This window comes from Monodon monoceros, unplaced genomic scaffold (assembly GCF_005190385.1).
Source record: "Monodon monoceros isolate NGI ecotype Baffin Bay Population unplaced genomic scaffold, NGI_Narwhal_1 Super_Scaffold_5, whole genome shotgun sequence".
NCBI lineage: Eukaryota > Metazoa > Chordata > Mammalia > Artiodactyla > Monodontidae > Monodon > Monodon monoceros.
Window position 1 is genome coordinate 27,068,606 of NW_021703782.1, and position 17,813 is coordinate 27,086,418.

Consider the following 17,813-nt stretch of genomic DNA (forward strand, 5'->3'; position numbering starts at 1 on the left):
AAATGAAGTACATTAAGGTTTTACTACAAAGTCCTGGAAGTTAAGGGAAATATCCTTAAGTTTTCCAAGACTCAATTCCCTCAACTGTATGATGATGGGATTGAAAAAAACGATAGTCCAGGATTTTATGATACTCATATCAATATTAACTAAAAAATAGGTTAATATTCTTAGTACTCTGGTATATTAAAGATTTAAAAGATTTTTTAAAGGATATAAATATCCTGTTAAGAATAAGAAACATCTGTATCCTGAGGATGAACACAACTGGGAGAGTTTGAAATATTGGTGTGGAATTTTTATTGGGAACAGAAAACAAAAATCTCCATGAGACATGAGAGTGCATCTCAGGGAGTATTTGGTAACTTTTAATCAAAACACATTTTATATTTTTGTTTATTTAGGAAAGTCTCTTTTTTTAGTTCCTGACTTCAACAGCTGTTTTCAAAATAATAAATTTCTCTTTACCGTCTGAAAATGGCCTTGGAGGTCATACTGTCTTGTATATGTATCTGAATTTGTGTATGTACATTATTTATAACTATGCATGGGGAAAATCTTAGTTCAGAGGTACAGTAATTCATTTCCCATTTCTATAAAAGTAGAAATTCTAAACATAAAACATTTTTTAAAAAGAAAACCAAAAATTTCTCTGAAAAGGCACCAGCGATTTTCCTGAGAGAGAAATCCATGTTTAAAATATTGAAAAAAATCAGAGAAAAATTTCACACCTCCAGGATGTCCCTTGTAAGACAAGACCCTTGGGACCTCAGTTTGAAGAGATTATAGACTCCAAAAAGCTCTCCTCGATGCTCTTTTGATCCTTGAACTGCTTCAAAATACCGCTTGGCATTTTCACTTCCAACCACCACACAGTGAAGTTGCTGTAACAGAAAAAACACAAGATGTTTTGAAGTGTTCGCTCCAACAATATGTCAGAATTTCCTGGCATTCCCTGTATATACACAGCTTTAGCTGGAGCAGGCAGAATCTCCTTAGGGAGGAAATTTTATTTTAATTTCCCTGGCAGATGTTGCCATTATGGTGAAATAATAATAATCTGGCCAGTTTTATTAAAGAAGAAATCTTACATTTCCTATTTTATCTGTTTTCTAACAACTGACTCAAGATCGTATCTGTATGGACTAGCCACCTGATGTAAAATGTAAAAGGCATACATTTGAATACACTTTTCTGCTTTCTAGACTCTTATTTCAATAGAAACTACTAAAACTGGCAGAAATAGTCGCTACATCACCAAAGTTAAATTATAATCTAAAGTAATTATATAATAACCACGTTGGTATCAAACTAATTGTGGCCATGGTTACATTGTCAACTAAGAGCAAAAACCCAATCATTGTTTAGCAACATTGCATCTCTGAAACAATTCTGAACACAGAAAGAACACTGACATGGAACCCTTAAGGACATATACCACTTTAGTACCAACATAATGTAATCTCTTTATTTACTAGATACTTTATTGTATATAATGTACATACAATTTGATTAACCCATGTACACTCTAACATTTCTTGAAACAAAGAATGAAAAATAACTTCCATCTATTGCTAATGGAAGGATTAGTAAGAAGCGATACTTTATGGTGATTATCATCAGATTGATTTGCACTATAATAATTACTTTAGGCAAATAAAATTATTATTAATAATAGCTACTATTTATTGAACACATGTGTAGCATTTTTATATTCTCATTTAATTCCTACAATCCTATAAGATATTATCATCTCCCTTTTAGAAATAAAAGAACTTAAATTCAGAGAAATTAAGTGCCTTGTTCACAGCTGCCTCACTAGGAAGCATCATTTCTAGAATTTTTACCTGAGTTTGGCTGAATTCAAAATTTATACTTGTATCAATTTCTCATATCCAGATGTCCCTCTTAAAACAAGACCCTTGGGACCTAAGTTTGAATAAGTTATGGATCAACACACCAACTTGATTAGTTTTATATCAACGTCCCAGAAATACGGGCTATAGTCCTGGAAATACAGAATCACAATAGCAACTGATGTACTTGATGGCCCAGTTACCTATGATTTTACCCTCACTACTGACTCTTCCTTAAACACTGTATTGCCAGACTGCTATACCACTAAATATAATCACCAAAGTAATTTGTAAGCATTAATCTAAATCTTTATAAGTCTCCTACCAAAGTTTTGTCACAAAACTTATAAAAGGCACATTATTTTGTACTTAAGTTTTCCAAAGTGGATCCAGTAAAAGTGAAGGCCAGATGCATCCATCTGTAGGGTAACTATAACAAAATCATGTTAGAATTCAAGAGGGTAAGGAAAAAAATCAGTATTTGGAAAATGTAGCTTAATTTCTAGCTTAAGAAGAACCCATACAAGGCTATAAAATGCTTAGATTTCTTCACAATATACAAGATATGCAAGAAGCAAAACAGGAATATTCATCATGTTAAGAGTTCATGACCACTTCCTCCATCTTCAAGGCCAGTAATGAGGCATCTTCGTATCATTCTCTGACCCTCTGCTTCTGTTATCACATTGCCTTCTTTCCTTTTTCTGACCCTACTGCTACCCCTCCCTTTATAAGGACCCTTGTGATTACACCGGGCCCACTCACATAATCCAGGTCAGTTCAGGGAATTAGGATGTAGATATCTGTGGGGGGCCATTATTCAGCCTACCACAGTAAGGAAGTGCAATAAGCATGATGAGGGCTTGTCAAAATGACGCAGAAGCCCCCTTGAAGGGGTTCTCACTGGTCAAAAAATGAGAGAGTTTGAACATAAAAATAATTGATATTCAGTGGGTTACTAAAATCCGTTACTAAAATACTATCTCATGAGTCCACACAGATTAAATAAATGGAAGAGAAGGGAAAGCTCTTTTTTTATGGTAGAATGCCAACAAATATAAAGGAAGTAATAATGGAAATAGAAAAATCACCGTCTGACAAACCATCATAGTAGTAGCCGATTCAGGCGGGAATCATCAATGAAAGCTAAGGCCGATGAGTACAAGCTTGATGAGGAACAGGATACAGCTGTCCGTCGTCCCTTGGTATCGGGGGGATTGGTTCCAGGATCCCCACGGATAACAAAACCCATGGATGCTCAAGTCCCTTTTATTAAATGGCACAGTATTTGCATATAAGCTATGCATTATTTCCTATATACTTTAAATCATCTCCAGATTACTTATAATATCTAATACAATGTAAATGCTGTGTAAATAGTTGTAAATACAATGTAAATGTTAGGTAAACAGCACACAGCAAATTCAAGTTTTGCTTTTGGAACTTTCTGGAATTTTCTTTCTGAATACTTTGAATCCATGGTTGGCTGAATCTGAGGATGCAGAACCCATGGATACAGAGGGCTGACTATATTAGCATAGTCTCTGATGATCTCCCCATAAAATATATACTATTTTACAAATGAAAAAAGTGGTGACTCTGCAGTGCAAAAAGCTGGCAGACACAAACTTGACAGGTGATCAAGGTTAATATCACCAGTGGTGGATCAGGTCACCACCAGGTGCCTTCTGACCAATGCAATGAGAAGAGCACAGCATTCTTTCTGTACCACTCTTGCCAAGGCTTCTTGTCTTGAGTTGGAAGATGAGGAAACATCAAATGGACATATGTTGAGGGAAAGCATACACTAGGAAAGGCTTTATTTTTTAAAACTGTCAAGGTCATGAAAGACCAGAAAAGCCTGGGTAACTTAAGGTTGAAGAAAACTTAAGAGACACAAAAAGAAATGTAATTATGATCCTGGATTGGATCCTGAGCCAGAAGGAGAAAGGAGACATTGCCAGGAAAGCTGATGAAATCTGAATGGGTTCTATGGATTACAAGGTGATGCTGTGTAAGTGTTAAGTTTCTTGATTTGGATAAATGCATTTTTTTTTTTTTTTTTTTTTTTGCGGTACGTGGGCTTCTCACTGTTGTGGCCTCTCCCATTGCGGAGCACAGGCTCCGGACGCGCAGGCTCAGCGGCCATGGCTCATGGGCCTACCCACTCCGCGGCTTGTGGGATCCTCCCGGACCAGGGTACGAACCGGTGTCCCCTGCATCAGCAGGCGGACTCTCAACCACTGCGCCACCAGGGAAGCCCATGGATAACTGCATTTTTGAGAGGAGAGTGGCGGGGGGGCGGTAAGGGAGAAGCAAGTTGCAGAACAATATGTAAAATTGAGTGTTTATAATGCATAAAGCTATTTTTATATGTACATATAAATAGGACGGTGTCCTTATTTGGGAGAAAACAAAGAATTTAAAGGTGATAAATCTTCAACTTCCTCTAAAACGGTTCAGAAAAAGAATAAAGATCATGGCTGAAAGAGAAAGCAAATGTGGTAAAATGTTAACAACTGGGGAATTTGGGTGACATTAATTGGGAGTTCTCTGTACTGATCTTGTAACTCTTCTGTAAATACATATTAATTTCTAAATAAATTACATATATATGAAAGATGAATTTTTGAATGCCAAATTTTAGATTACATGCAATGCTCCAAACCTAAAGGAGCGCAGTTGCTATATAAGCAATTTTTTTAAAGTATAAAATATATTTTATGTTGTGAAGGCATTATCACAACAAACATAAACAAAAACATCAAAGGGCAAGTCCCCCTTGAACAACACAGATCATCCCTTATCAGTCTAACCAACACTGTAATGTTTAGGTTTATCCTTCCTAGATCTCTTTCAATGCAGTTAGAACTATTTATATATACATGTAGAAACAGTTTTATAAATAAACACAATTGATATACTTGTTCTGCAAGTTACTTCTGCCCCACTTAAAATGTCTTAAAGATTGTGCCACATCAGTACATTTGCTCTATAATCTTTAAAAAATTTTTTTTGCTGTATATGGATATATCAGAATTTATGTTAATTCTGTTACTATTGGACATTTAGGCTGTTCCTTTTTTCATTTTTCGAACAAATACTAACAATTCTGTATATAAATCCTTGTCATCCTTCAATGTGCATATGTGAGAATATTTCTGCCAGGTAAATAGGGAGAAAGTACATTTTAAAAATGCTGTTAAATTAGCTTCTAAAATAAGTGCACCAAGTTGTATTCTCAAAAATACTATATTAACACCTCTTTAAAAATATCCCCAACAACAATGAGCAACGCCAATCTCCTCACCTCCCTAAAAAAACCCCCACAGAACAAAACAAAAAAGTCTTTTGCAGAACGTGCAGAACACGATCTTATTTTTTACTTCTCCATTATAAGTGTAGTTAAGCATCTTTTCATATACATGTTAACTGTTTGTATTTTTTCTTCACTAAAATGCCTAATCAGTCTTTTTATTGGTTTGTAGGAGTTCTTTATATATTATAGATGCTAATTTATTATACTTATGGCAAGCATTTCCTCTGGTCTCTCCTTTAATTTGGCTTATAGTTCGTTTGTCATATAGAAGTTTCATATAAAAATGTAGTCAAATTTACAATATTTGCCTTAGAGGCTATATCAGTTTCCTAAGGCTGCTGTAACAAAGTACCATAAACCAGGTGGTGTAAAACAACAGAAATTTATTCTCTCTCAGTTCTGGAGGCTAAAAGTCTGAAATCAAGATATTGGCAGGGCCATGCTCTCTCTGAAGGTTCTAAGGGAATATCCTTCCTTTCCTCTTCCTAGTTTCTGGTGGTTGCTGGCAGTCCTAGGCATTCCTCAGTTTGCAGCTTCATCACTCTGATCTTTGCCTCTGTCATCACATGGCATCCTCCTTCTGTGTCTGTCTGTATCCAAATTTCCCTCTTATAAGAAACCAGTCATTGAATTAGGGCCCACCGTTATAGAGTATAACCTTATTTAACTTGACTACATCTGCAAAGACCTTACTTCCAAATAAGATTCCATTCACAGGTACCAGGGGTTAAGGACTTCAACATATGTTTTTTATTTTATTTTTTTGGGGGGGGCACAATTCAACTTCTAACACAGGCTTTGTTAAAGACTTTTACATTTATGTTCATGAGACATATTTGTCTATAATTTTCTGTTCTTGTAATGTCTTTGCCAATTCTGGCATCGGGATTCTTCTATCTTTCTAAAGTAGGCTAGAATTGTTCCCTCCTCTGTTCTCAAAAAGAATATTAAATGTTTGATAGAACTCACCACTGAAGGAAAAATTTCCACCACTGTGGAAAAGTTTTGAATTAAAAATTCACTTTCTTTGACAATATAGAGCTATGATTTCCCCTCATTTGAAGTTACTGCTCTGAAATATCCAGTATTGCTATTATGAAGTTAGCTATCTATTTAATTCTGGTACTCTTGTAGACAATTTTTTTTCTCTCCATGAAGTTTATCTCTGGAAATTTTAAGGGTTTTACAATTATAGAAAGACAATGTAAGTGTGGATCTATTTTCATTCATCCTATTTAACACTCAGTGGGGCTCATAATCTGTGGACTCTCATCCTTTGGGACTTCTTCCTTCTCTTTCTTCTGTTCCCTTGCTCAACTGTAAGACTGATATTGGAACTTCTACATCTAGCCTTCATTTCTCCTAAGTTTTCTTACATGTGTTCGTTCTACCTCTGTCTTTTTGCTCTGTAATCTAGAAGAATTGCATGGCTCTTTCTTTTACATGAAAACTTTGTTCTTTGCTATTCAGCCAATTGCTGGAGTTTCTCGTTTTCTGGATCTCTAATGGATTTCTTTTCTAGTAGTCTTTTGTTGTTCCCAGGATCCTACAACCTCATTTACCTTTTGAATAGTGATATTTCTTTAAAAATCTTTTACTCTTTTCTATTAATTTTGTTTTCTCTGATGTTAATTCTTTTTTAGTGCCTATATGAGTTCCTATATCTCTTGTAATAAATTATCATAAACTTGGTGGCTTAACACAACAGAAATGTACTCTCTTATAGTTCTTACAGGAGGCTAGAAGTCTGATATCAGTATCACCAGAATGAAATCAAGTTTTGGCAGAGCCATGTTCTCTTCATAGGCTCTAGGGGAGGATCCATTCCTTGCCTCTTTTCACTTCTGGTGGCTGCCAGCATTCCTTAGTTTATAACTACATAGCTCCAATCTCTTGTCTCAGGGGTTACACTGGCTTGCCTTCTGTCTCTGTCAGATTTCCCTTTGCTTCCTACTTATAAGAATGCTTATGATTTAGGGCCCACCTGGACAATCCAGGCTAATCTCCCCATCTCAAAAATTCTTAATTTAATCACATCTGCAAAGACCCTTTTTTCCATATAAAGTAACATTTATAGGTTCCAGGGATTAGGACCTGGTATCTTTGAGGGCCATTTTCATAGTGTTTATTTTCCTAAACTGTTCAATACTAATTATTGTTTTGGAGGGGTGGGGGGGAATATTCATCTGTCTTCAAATGCCTAACGGGCTTATCTAGGCCTACTGCAGTAATTATTCAAAGCAGGCAGCAGGTGGAGGGGTTTGCAAATATTTATTATTTTGGACTTTCTTCTTGATTTCAGCAAAAACTTAGAGCTTTGTTTCCTTCCTTCCAGTAGTTCTACTTATTGTTCCTACTTGAGAGCAGACATTTCCATTGTCTACAATCTGGTACAATGGGGGAAAGATCATAAGGGTTAAACCACCTTGTTAGATCACTAATAATACCCAAAGAGGGGGCATCACAGTTAACCCAAGGCTCCTTTCTATTTTTAGTACCTGTTGACTCTAAGTTTGGAATATTCACAAGTTGCACCTACCTTTTCCAGTAGTCTTCTCATGACTGAGTTTAGCTTTGTTTCTTCCTTCAATCTCATCTCAACTGCCCTTTGTCTTTCAGGGTTCCTTATCATTTTTGGCCCACAGAGAGAACTCTTTTTTCTTTCCAACATTTTTACAGAATTTTAAAACATCATTTTGGATTGTTTTCCTCCCAAGAGATTTGAGGAACACTTGTGAGGCTAGCGTGTGTTTGCCATTTGCACCCTTGGTTCAAATTCCAATCAATGTTTAAATCACATTTATGCCATTTCCTCATATGATTGCCATCTTATCTTTATTTGTGCTTATCAAGTTGTATGGCTGAATGTTCCTTAAGTGGCTTATTTTAATAAGCAATTAGATCATACAAAGTTCTGAAAACTTAAATTACCCTCATCTTCTGAAGCCTTTTTATTACATATTATTATATATTATATAACAGGCCATTTTATTTCATTAAATGAGTCAGATGAATAGGCAAAAAGGAAATACATATAGTAATTACTATGTGATTGAGGAAAGACTCTTACTTGTGACAAGTCAAAGATAGTATACTAAACAGCTGCTCCTAACATGAAAAAATAATATCCTACTTTTTTCCAAGATTAGTTAATGTCTGAAAAAATAATTTTCAAGTAGTTGTGCTATACCTAAGAACAAAAAGATTAAAGGTTTCTTACAGAGCTAAATGCTTTAAGAAAAATAAACACTGCTGTGTACAATTCTATTTTTAGAATTAAGAAAATAGCATAAATTTAAGACTGGATCATTCTTAGGTTAACTACCACCACATGTGGCAGATGTTTGCTCTTAAACAGATTCCAGCTGAATATATAGGGAGTAATTCAAATTTAACATTTATAATTAAACTTGAACCTCATTCCAGATCTTCTCAAGTGGGCAGTTACATACAGACTAACTAAACTTTATTTAGAGGCATATTAGGAGTAGTAATTGATACCCTAAGGATATTAAAGAGTTAATGCAATTTTAATGAATAATAAAAGCATCAGCACAGTAGTTAGTGCACTTGAGTTCTATTCCTATAATTTCATTTACTGGGGTGTCCTGGATCCCAGTTTCATTATATACAACATGAAACATTTGTATTAGATATCGCTAAGGTATTCCTCTCCAGTCTTCTTCATGTACACATAGATAATGGAAACATGTGAACATCTACTCGAAGAGGAGGTGACTCAAGGCTGGAAGCTGGCTTAGATAATCTTGCTGCCCAGAGAGCTGTAGGATGTCTGGGTGCACCTGTACCCCATCTGTGGCATACACTTACATCTTGGCCCACAGTTTGGGGAGCTGTGACCTTGCTACTCAAATTGTGATCTGCAGACTAGTAGTGTTGGCACTTCCGGGAGCTTGTTAAAAATGCAGAATCTTGCGCTCGACCCAGAACTACTAAATCAGAATCTGTATTTTAAAGATCCCTAGGTAGTTCATGTGTACATTAAAGAAGTACTGCTCTAAGAAACTTTCAGCTCTAAAATTCAATGAACCTAAGATTTAATCTGTTTTATAGAAGTGTATTCTACAGTATATTTCATAATCTTATTAAATAAAATAAAAAACATATTTGTACAAAATTTATTATTAATTTTTAAAAACTGACAAGTGTTTACTTTTAATTAGAAAAAAGGAAATACATTTACCTGCTTGTATACCTGTCGTAAGTACATGATCTCCTCCACAGTTCCCAAGGATATCAGCCTAAGCACTTTGACATCTCTGCATTGCCCAATCCTATATGCTCTGTAAAAACATTAAAAACAAAAGGCAACCAAGATCAAGTGAAACAACTTCGGGTTCAGGAGGTAACTTTTGGATATAAAAATGAAATATTGCTAAAATTTTAATTTCAAAAGAAATATCTTATGTTTAGATATGCTATATTATTTAATAATAATGTAAAAACAGAAATTCATATAAAAAGGCCAGTCATTGAGGAGGAAAGTATTATAGAAAAAATATACATACAACTTCATTTCTGTTATAAACATCACCTTCTACTGTGTAAAAACTTTTCCTAAATTCAGATTTTTCTTTTATGGCAGTCTTAAGCTTATGAATGATTCCATTTATATAAAACTCTCAAAAACGCAAACTAATCCGCAGTGACAGGAAGCAGATCAGTGGTTGCTTGGGGGGGGGGCCTGGGAGGGGCAAGATGAATGGATTACAAAGTAGCACAAGGAAAATTTGGGGGGTGATGGATATGTTCACTCTCTTGATTGTGGTAATGGTTTCATGGTGTATACCTACAGCAAAACTTATCAGCTGTACACTTTAAATATGTGCAGTTTATTGTATGTTAATTATATCTCAACGAAACTGTTAAAAAAACCTTGGAGGTAAAGCAGTAATCAACTGGCAAGCCTATGGAAGTGCAGATTTACAGCCTTCATCCACAGAGATTTCCAAGCAGTCTGTCTGACTGGATCACTCAGATGATTAGTACCCCAGGTGTTTTGATATGGACTGCAGTGCTAATTAAACCTCTAACCTGACTCACCACACTGATTAACTATAGGTCCAGTCCCTGTAGCTTCTCCCAGGTGGAGGTTTTATTGGATGTTCTGAATGAGGTCATCTGTTTCTAAATACCTGTTATAGTCATGGGGGATCAGGGGCAAAGCCATACTGCTTCATGCTTGAAAATGTTACAATTTGGGGGAAATTTAATTTTGACCTTATGAAGTCACACTGTATTGTTATATTTGGTGCTCCTTCTGCCTCCTTCACCCATTCCTCCTCACAGAGAAGGGCTTTTACTAGAGGACATCTTGGTACTGAAAATCTTGCATTCCCAGAAAAGAATGGGGGCTCCTGTGACACAGCAAAGCCAGGGGTAAGTTACTGCAATTCTCACTTCCATCCTGCAGCCTGGATAGAGAGGGACTCATAATCCCTTTCTCTCCCACAATGGATTTGGGTCTAAAAAAAATAAATATGTATCTAAGGAAATGTCTTTTGGGTGTAAGGCAATTGTTTGCTGAATGGGATAGATTCTGTCAGAATACATATTCTTGAATCTTTACAGACAAAAATCTTATAACATGTTACACTGGACCTATGCTTCATCATTTTCTAGGTCTATCAAGTATGGATATGTAAATGGTCTTTTATCATGCAAAGACAAGTGTCGAGAAACTGTTATACAGTGTGGAGGTCAGTATTTTCATTTCTCTTCTTTGCTCCTCCTGTCAGAGTAAATGGAAGGAGAGGAAGAGGAATTCTGTTCATTTAGTTTTACTGTCAACTAACTTTCACTGAAAGCCAAAGCACAGTGAACTGTGTTTCGAGGGAACACTGGGATAAATTAAGTCTTGATGGCCTAGATGAAAAAGAACAAAATTACAACAAAATGTTGTTAAGAGAAAAAGAAATGGATATTTTTCTGTGGTTTTCATTTGACTATTTCCCTGGGCAGTTGTCACTGGCAAGAGGCTGGTTAAAAGTGCAGGCTCTGCAAGTCAGACTGTGTGGATTCAAATTTATTCTATCTTAAATTGATACCAACTTAATTTCAATTGCATTAAAAAATTTTCCTTTACAGCTCTGCTTTCACCTTTTATCTTATTGATGTTATAAATTATATCTTTATATGTCATGTATTCATTAGCAGATTTATAATTAGTTTTATGCATTTGTCTTTTAAATCCTATAGAAAACAAGGAGAAGAATTATAAGCCAAAATTATAATAATACTGGTTTTGATATTTGTTTATGTACTTACCTGTACTGGAGAACTTTATATTTTCCTATGACTTTGAGATACCATTAGAGTCCTTTCATTTGAAATTGAAACTCTCTCCTTAACATTTCTCCTTAGTATAGATCAACAGAACAGAATAGAGAGCCCAGAAATAAACCCAAGCACCTATGGTCAACTAATCTATGACAAAGAAGGCAAGAATATACAATGGAGAAAACAGTCTCTTCAATAAGTGGTTCTGGGAAAACTGGACAGCCACATGTAAAACAATGAGAATAGAACATTTACTCACCAACTACAAAAATAAACTCCAAATGGATTAAAGACCTAAATGTAAGAATTGAAACTATAAAACTCCTAAAAGAGAACATAGAACAATCTTTGACATAAATCTTAGCAACAGTTTTTGGATCAGTCTCCTAAGGCAAAAGAAACAACAGCAAAAATAAATAAATGGGACCTAATCAAACTTACAAGCTTTTGCACAGCAAAGGAAACCACTGACAAAACAAGACAACAACCTAAAGAATGGGAGAAAATATTTGCAAATGATATGACCATCAAGGGGTTAATATCCAAAAAATATAAATAGCTCATACAACTCAATCAAAAAAAAATGTCAAAAAACCCAAACAATCCAATCAAAAAATGGGGCAGAAGAGCTGAAAAGATATTTTCCTAAGAAGACATATACACAGCTAACAGGCACAGGAAAAGATGCTCAACATTGCTAATTTTTAGAGAAATGCAAATCAAAATGACAATGAGCTATCACCTCATACCTCTTAGAATAGCTATCATCACAAAGACCACAAATAACAAATGTTGGCAAGGATGTGGGGAAAAGGGAACACTTGTACACTGTTGGTGGGAATGTAAATTGGTACAGCCACTATAGAAAACAGTATGGAGGTTCCTCAAAAAACTAAAAATAGAACTATGCTATAATCCAGCAATTCCACTTCTGTGTATATATCTGGAAAAAATGAAAACACTAATTTGAAAGATACATGCACCCCAATATCCAGAGAAATATTAATTACAATAGCCAAGATATGTAAGCAATCCAGTTGTCCATCAACATACAAATGGATAAAGAAGATGTGGTACATATATAGAATGGATTATTATTCAGCCATAAAAAAAGAATGAAATTCTGCCAACTGCAGCATCATGGATGGACCTAGAGAATATTATGCTTACTGAATTAAGGCAGACAAAGAAAAATACTATATGATATCACTTATATGTGAAACCTAAAAAATAAAACAAGTGAATGTATATAGAAAAACAGAATTACAGATATAGAAAACAAACTCATGCTTACCAGTGGGGAGAGGGAAGCAGATGGGGATGAGATACAGGTATGGGATTAAGAGATGAAACTACTGTATATAAAACAGATTAGCAACAAGGAGATATTGTATAGCACAGGGAATTATAGCCATTATCTTGTAATAACTTTCAATGGAGTATAATCTGTAAAAATACTGAATTGCTATGCTGTACACCCAAAACTAATATATTACTGTAAATCAACTATACTTCACTTAAAAAATACTATGTCAGTTATATCTCAATAATAAAAAATGCAGAAATACAACTTTAAAAGTACACTAGAAGGAATTAACAGTTGATCATATGATACAGAGCAATGGATCAGTGAGCTGGTAGACACGGCAGTGGAAATCACTGAAGGAATAGATAAAAGAAAAACGAATAAAAAGAAACGAGGACAGTTTGAGACTTCTGGGACTACATCAAGCATACTAGCATTCACATTATAGGGGTCCCAGAAGAAGAGTGAGAAAGGGGCAGAGACCATATTTGAAGACATAATAGCTGAAAACTTCCCTAACCTGGAAAAGGAAAGACGTCCAGGTCCAGGAAGCACGAAACAGGATCAACCTAAACAGGAGCACACCAAGAAACATTGCAATTAAAACTGCAAAAATTAAAGATAAAGAGAGAATATTAAAAAGCAGCAAAAGGAAAAGCAACAAGTTACATACAAAGGCACTTCCATAATGCTATCAGCTGATTTTTCAGGAGAAACTCTGCAGGGCCAGAAGTGAGTGGCATGATATACTTAAAGTGATGAAAGGGAAAAACCTACAACCAAGAATACTCTATTTGGCAAGGCTTTCATATAGATTTGATGGAGAGATCAAAAGTTTTACAGACAAGCAAAAGCTAAGAGTTCTGCACCACCAAACCAGCTTCCAAGAAATGTTACAGGGACTTTTGTATGTGAAAAAGAAAAGGCTACATCTAGATATATGAAAATTACGAAAGGAAAAAAATCTCATTGGTAAAGGCAAATATACAATAACTGTAGTAAATCAACCATGTATAAAGCTAGTAGGAAGGTTTAAAGACAAAAGTAGTAAAATTGTATATCCATTATAAGTAGTTGAGGGCTACATAAATCAAAAAGATGTAAAATATGATGTCAAAAACAGCAAACATGGCGGGGGAGGAGAGTAAACATGTAGGGTTCTTAAGTGTATGTGAACTTGAAAGATCAGCAATTTATGTTATCCTTTTGAGGAACTTTTGGTAGCCACAAACCAAAAATCTAAACACATATGAAAAAGAGAAAGGAATGCCAACATAGCTCTAAAGATAGCCATCAAATCACAAGGAAGAGAAGAAAGACACAAAAATAATTACAAAAACAACCACCAAACAATTAACAAAATGGAAAGGAGAACATACCTATCACTAATTACTTTAAAAATATATGGACTAAAAAAAAAAAATATATATATATATATATATATATATATATATATGGACTAGATGCTACAATCAAAAGACACAGAGTGGCTGATTGGATACAAAAACAAGACCCATCTATATGCTGCCTGCAAGAGACTCACTCTTGAGCTAAAGATACACACACTGAAAGTGAGGCAATGGGAAAAGGTATTCCTTGAAAATGGAAAGGAAAAGAAAACTGGGGTGGCAATACTTATATCAGAAAAAATAGACTGTAAAACAAAGACTATAGTAAAAGACAAAGAAAGACATTACATAATGATCAAGGGATCAATTCAAGAAGAAGGTATAACACTTGTAAATGGATGTGCACCCAGCATAGGAGGACCTAAATACATAAAGCAAATTATTAACAGACATAAAGGGATAGACTGACAGTAATACAATAATAGTAGGGAACTTTAACACCCAACTGACATTACTGGACAGATCATCCAGACAGAAAATCAATCAGGAAACACTGGCCTTAAACAACATATTTTATCAGATGGACTTAACAGATAAATATAGAATATTCCATCCAAAAGCAGAAGAATGCACATTTTTTTCAAGTTCACATGGAACACTGTCCAGGATAGACAATATGCTACGCAACAAACAAATCTTAGTAAATTTAAGATTGGAATCATATCAATCATCTTTTCTGATACAACAAGATGAGACTAAAAGTCAACTATTAAAAAAAAAAACCTGCAAAAACACAAACACATGAGTTTAAACAATATGCTACTAAACAACCAATGGATGACTGAAGAAATCAGAGAAGAAATAAAAATATACCTGGAGACAAATGAAAATGGAAACACAATGATCCAAAATCTGTGGGACTGAGCAAGAGCAGTTTCAAGGCTTATATCATTACAAGCCTACCTCAGGAAACAAGAAAAAACCCAAATCAACATCTTAAACTTACACTAAAGGAACTAGAAAAAGAACAAACAAAACTGAAAGATATGAAGGAAAGAAATAAAGATCAGAACAGAAATAAATGAGAGACTTAAAAAAAAAAGAAAAGGGCTTCCCTGGTGGCACAGTGGTTGAGAATCTGCCTGCCGATGCAGGGGACACAGGTTCGTGTCCCGGTCTGGGAAGATCCCACATGCTGCGGAGCGGCTGGGCGTGTGAGCCATGGCCGCTGAGCCTGTGCATCCGGAGCCTGTGCTCCACAATGGGAGAGGCCACAACAGTGAGAGGTCTGCGTGCCGCAAAAAAAAAAAAAAAAAAAAAAAAAAGAAAAGATCAATAAAACTAAGAGCTGGTTCTTCAAAACGATAACAAAGGTTGATAAACCTTTAGCCAGATTCTTCAAGAAAAGAGAGAAGACTTAAATTAATCAAATCAGAAATGAAAAAGTTACAACTGATACCACAGAAATACAAAGGATCATAAAAGATTACTACAATTTTATGCCAATAAAGTGAACAACTTAGAAGAAATGAACAAATTCCTAGAAATGAATAATCTCCCAAGACTGAACCAGGAACAAATAGAAATTTTAAACAGACTAATTACCAGTAATAAAATTGGATCAGTAATCACAAAACTACCAACAAAAAACAGTGTAGGACCAGACAGCTTCACAGTTGAATTCAACAAACATTTAGAGAAGAATTAACAATATCCTTCTCAAACTATTCCAAAAAAATTGCAAAAGCACACTTTCAAGTTCATTCTATGAGGCCAGCATTGCCCTGATACCAAAACCATAAATAGATATCATAAAAAAATAAAGTTACAGGCTAATATCACTGATGACCATAGATGCAAAAATCCTCAACAAAATGTAGCAAACTGAATTCAACAGTACATTAAAAGGATCATAAACACCAATCACAAGCAATGAAATTGAAACTGTGATAAAAAATATTCCAACAACAAAAAAATATTCCAAAAAAAAAAATTCCAAAAAAAAAATATGAACAGAGAGCTTCACAGGCGAATTCTATCAAATATTTCGAGAAGAGCTAACACCTATCCTTCCCAAACTCTTCCAAACTATAGCAGAGGGAGGAACAGTCCCAAACTCATTCTACAAGGCCACCATCACCCTGATACCAAAACCAGACAAAGATGTCACAAGGAAGGAAAACTACAGGCCAATATCACGGATGAACACAGATGCAAAAATCCTCAACAAAATACTAGTAAACAGAATCCAGCAGCACATTAAAAGGATCATACACCATGATCAAGTGGGGTTTATCCCAGGAATGCAAGGATTGATCAATATATAAAAATCAATCAATGTGATACAACATATTAACAAACAGAAGGATAAAGACCATATGATCATCCCAATAGATGCAGAAAAAGCTTTTGACAAAATTCAACATCGATTTATGATAAAAACTCTCCAGAAAGTAGGCACAGAGGGAACTTACCTCAACATAATAAAGACCATATATGACAAACCCACAGCCAACATCATTCTCAATGGTGAAAAACCGAAACCATTTCCACCAAGATCAGGAACAAGACAAGGTTGCCCACTCTCACCGCTATTAGTCAACATAGTTTTAGAAGTTTTAGCCACAGCAATCAGAGAAGAAAAAGAAATAAAAAGAATCCAAATCGGAAAAGAAGGAGTAAAGCTGTCACTGTTTGCAGATGACATGATATTATACATAGAGAATCCTAAAGATGACCAGAAAACTACTAGAGCTAATCAATGAATTTGGTAAAGTAGCAGGATACAAAATTAATGCACAGAAATCTCTTGCATTCCTATACACTAATGATGAAAATTCTGAAGTTAAATTAAGGAAACACTCCCATTTACCATTGCAACAAAAAGAATAAAATATCTAGGAATTAACCTACCTAAGGAGACAAAAGACCTGTACAGAAAACTATAAGACACTGATGAAAGAAATTAAAGATGATATAAACAGATGGAGAGATATACCATGTTTTTGGATTGGAAGAATCAACATTGTGAAAATAACTATACTCCCCAAAGCAATCTATGGATTCAATGCAATCCCTATCAAACTACCAATGGCATTTTTCACAGAACTAGAACAAAAATTTTCACAATTTGTATGGAAACACAAAAGACCCCAAATAGCCAAAGCAATCTTGAGAAAGAAAAACGGAGCTGGAGGAAACAGGCTCCCTGACTTCAGACTATACTACAAAGCTAAAGTAATCAAGACAGTATGATACTGGCACAAAAACAGAAATATAGATCAATGGAACAGGATAGAAAGCCCAGAGACAAACCCATGCACATATGGTAACCTTATCTTTGATAAAGGAGGCAAGAATATACAATGGAGAAAAGACAGCCTCTTCAGTAAGTGGTGCTGGGAAAACTGGACAGCTACATGTAAAAGAATGAAATTACAACACTCTGTAACACCATACAGAAAAGTAAACTCAAAATGGATTAAAGACCTAAATGTAAGGCCAGACACTATAAACCTCTTAGAGGAAAACATAGGCAGAACACTCTATGACATAAATCACAACAAGATTCTTTTTTACCCACCTCCTAGAGAAGTGGAAATAAAAACAAATGTAAACAAATGGGACCTAATGAAACTCAAAAGCTTTTGCACAGCAAAAGAAACCATAAACAAGACGAAAAG

General features: G+C 35.1%; 1 protein-coding gene across 6 annotated transcripts in view; it reads right to left on the bottom strand.

The window, feature by feature from the left end:
* ERCC6L2 (ERCC excision repair 6 like 2) overlaps positions 1-17,813 on the bottom strand; it is a 138,694-nt gene that overhangs the window by 41,502 nt on the left and 79,379 nt on the right. For all 6 annotated transcript variants that reach the window (XM_029201776.1, XM_029201775.1, XM_029201777.1 and 3 more), the window contains 2 exons: positions 9,380-9,479; positions 732-884 (listed from right to left, as the gene is read on the bottom strand). In XM_029201776.1, coding sequence (XP_029057609.1) covers positions 732-884; positions 9,380-9,479 — 253 coding nt within the window. The remainder of the gene's footprint in view (positions 1-731; positions 885-9,379; positions 9,480-17,813) is intronic.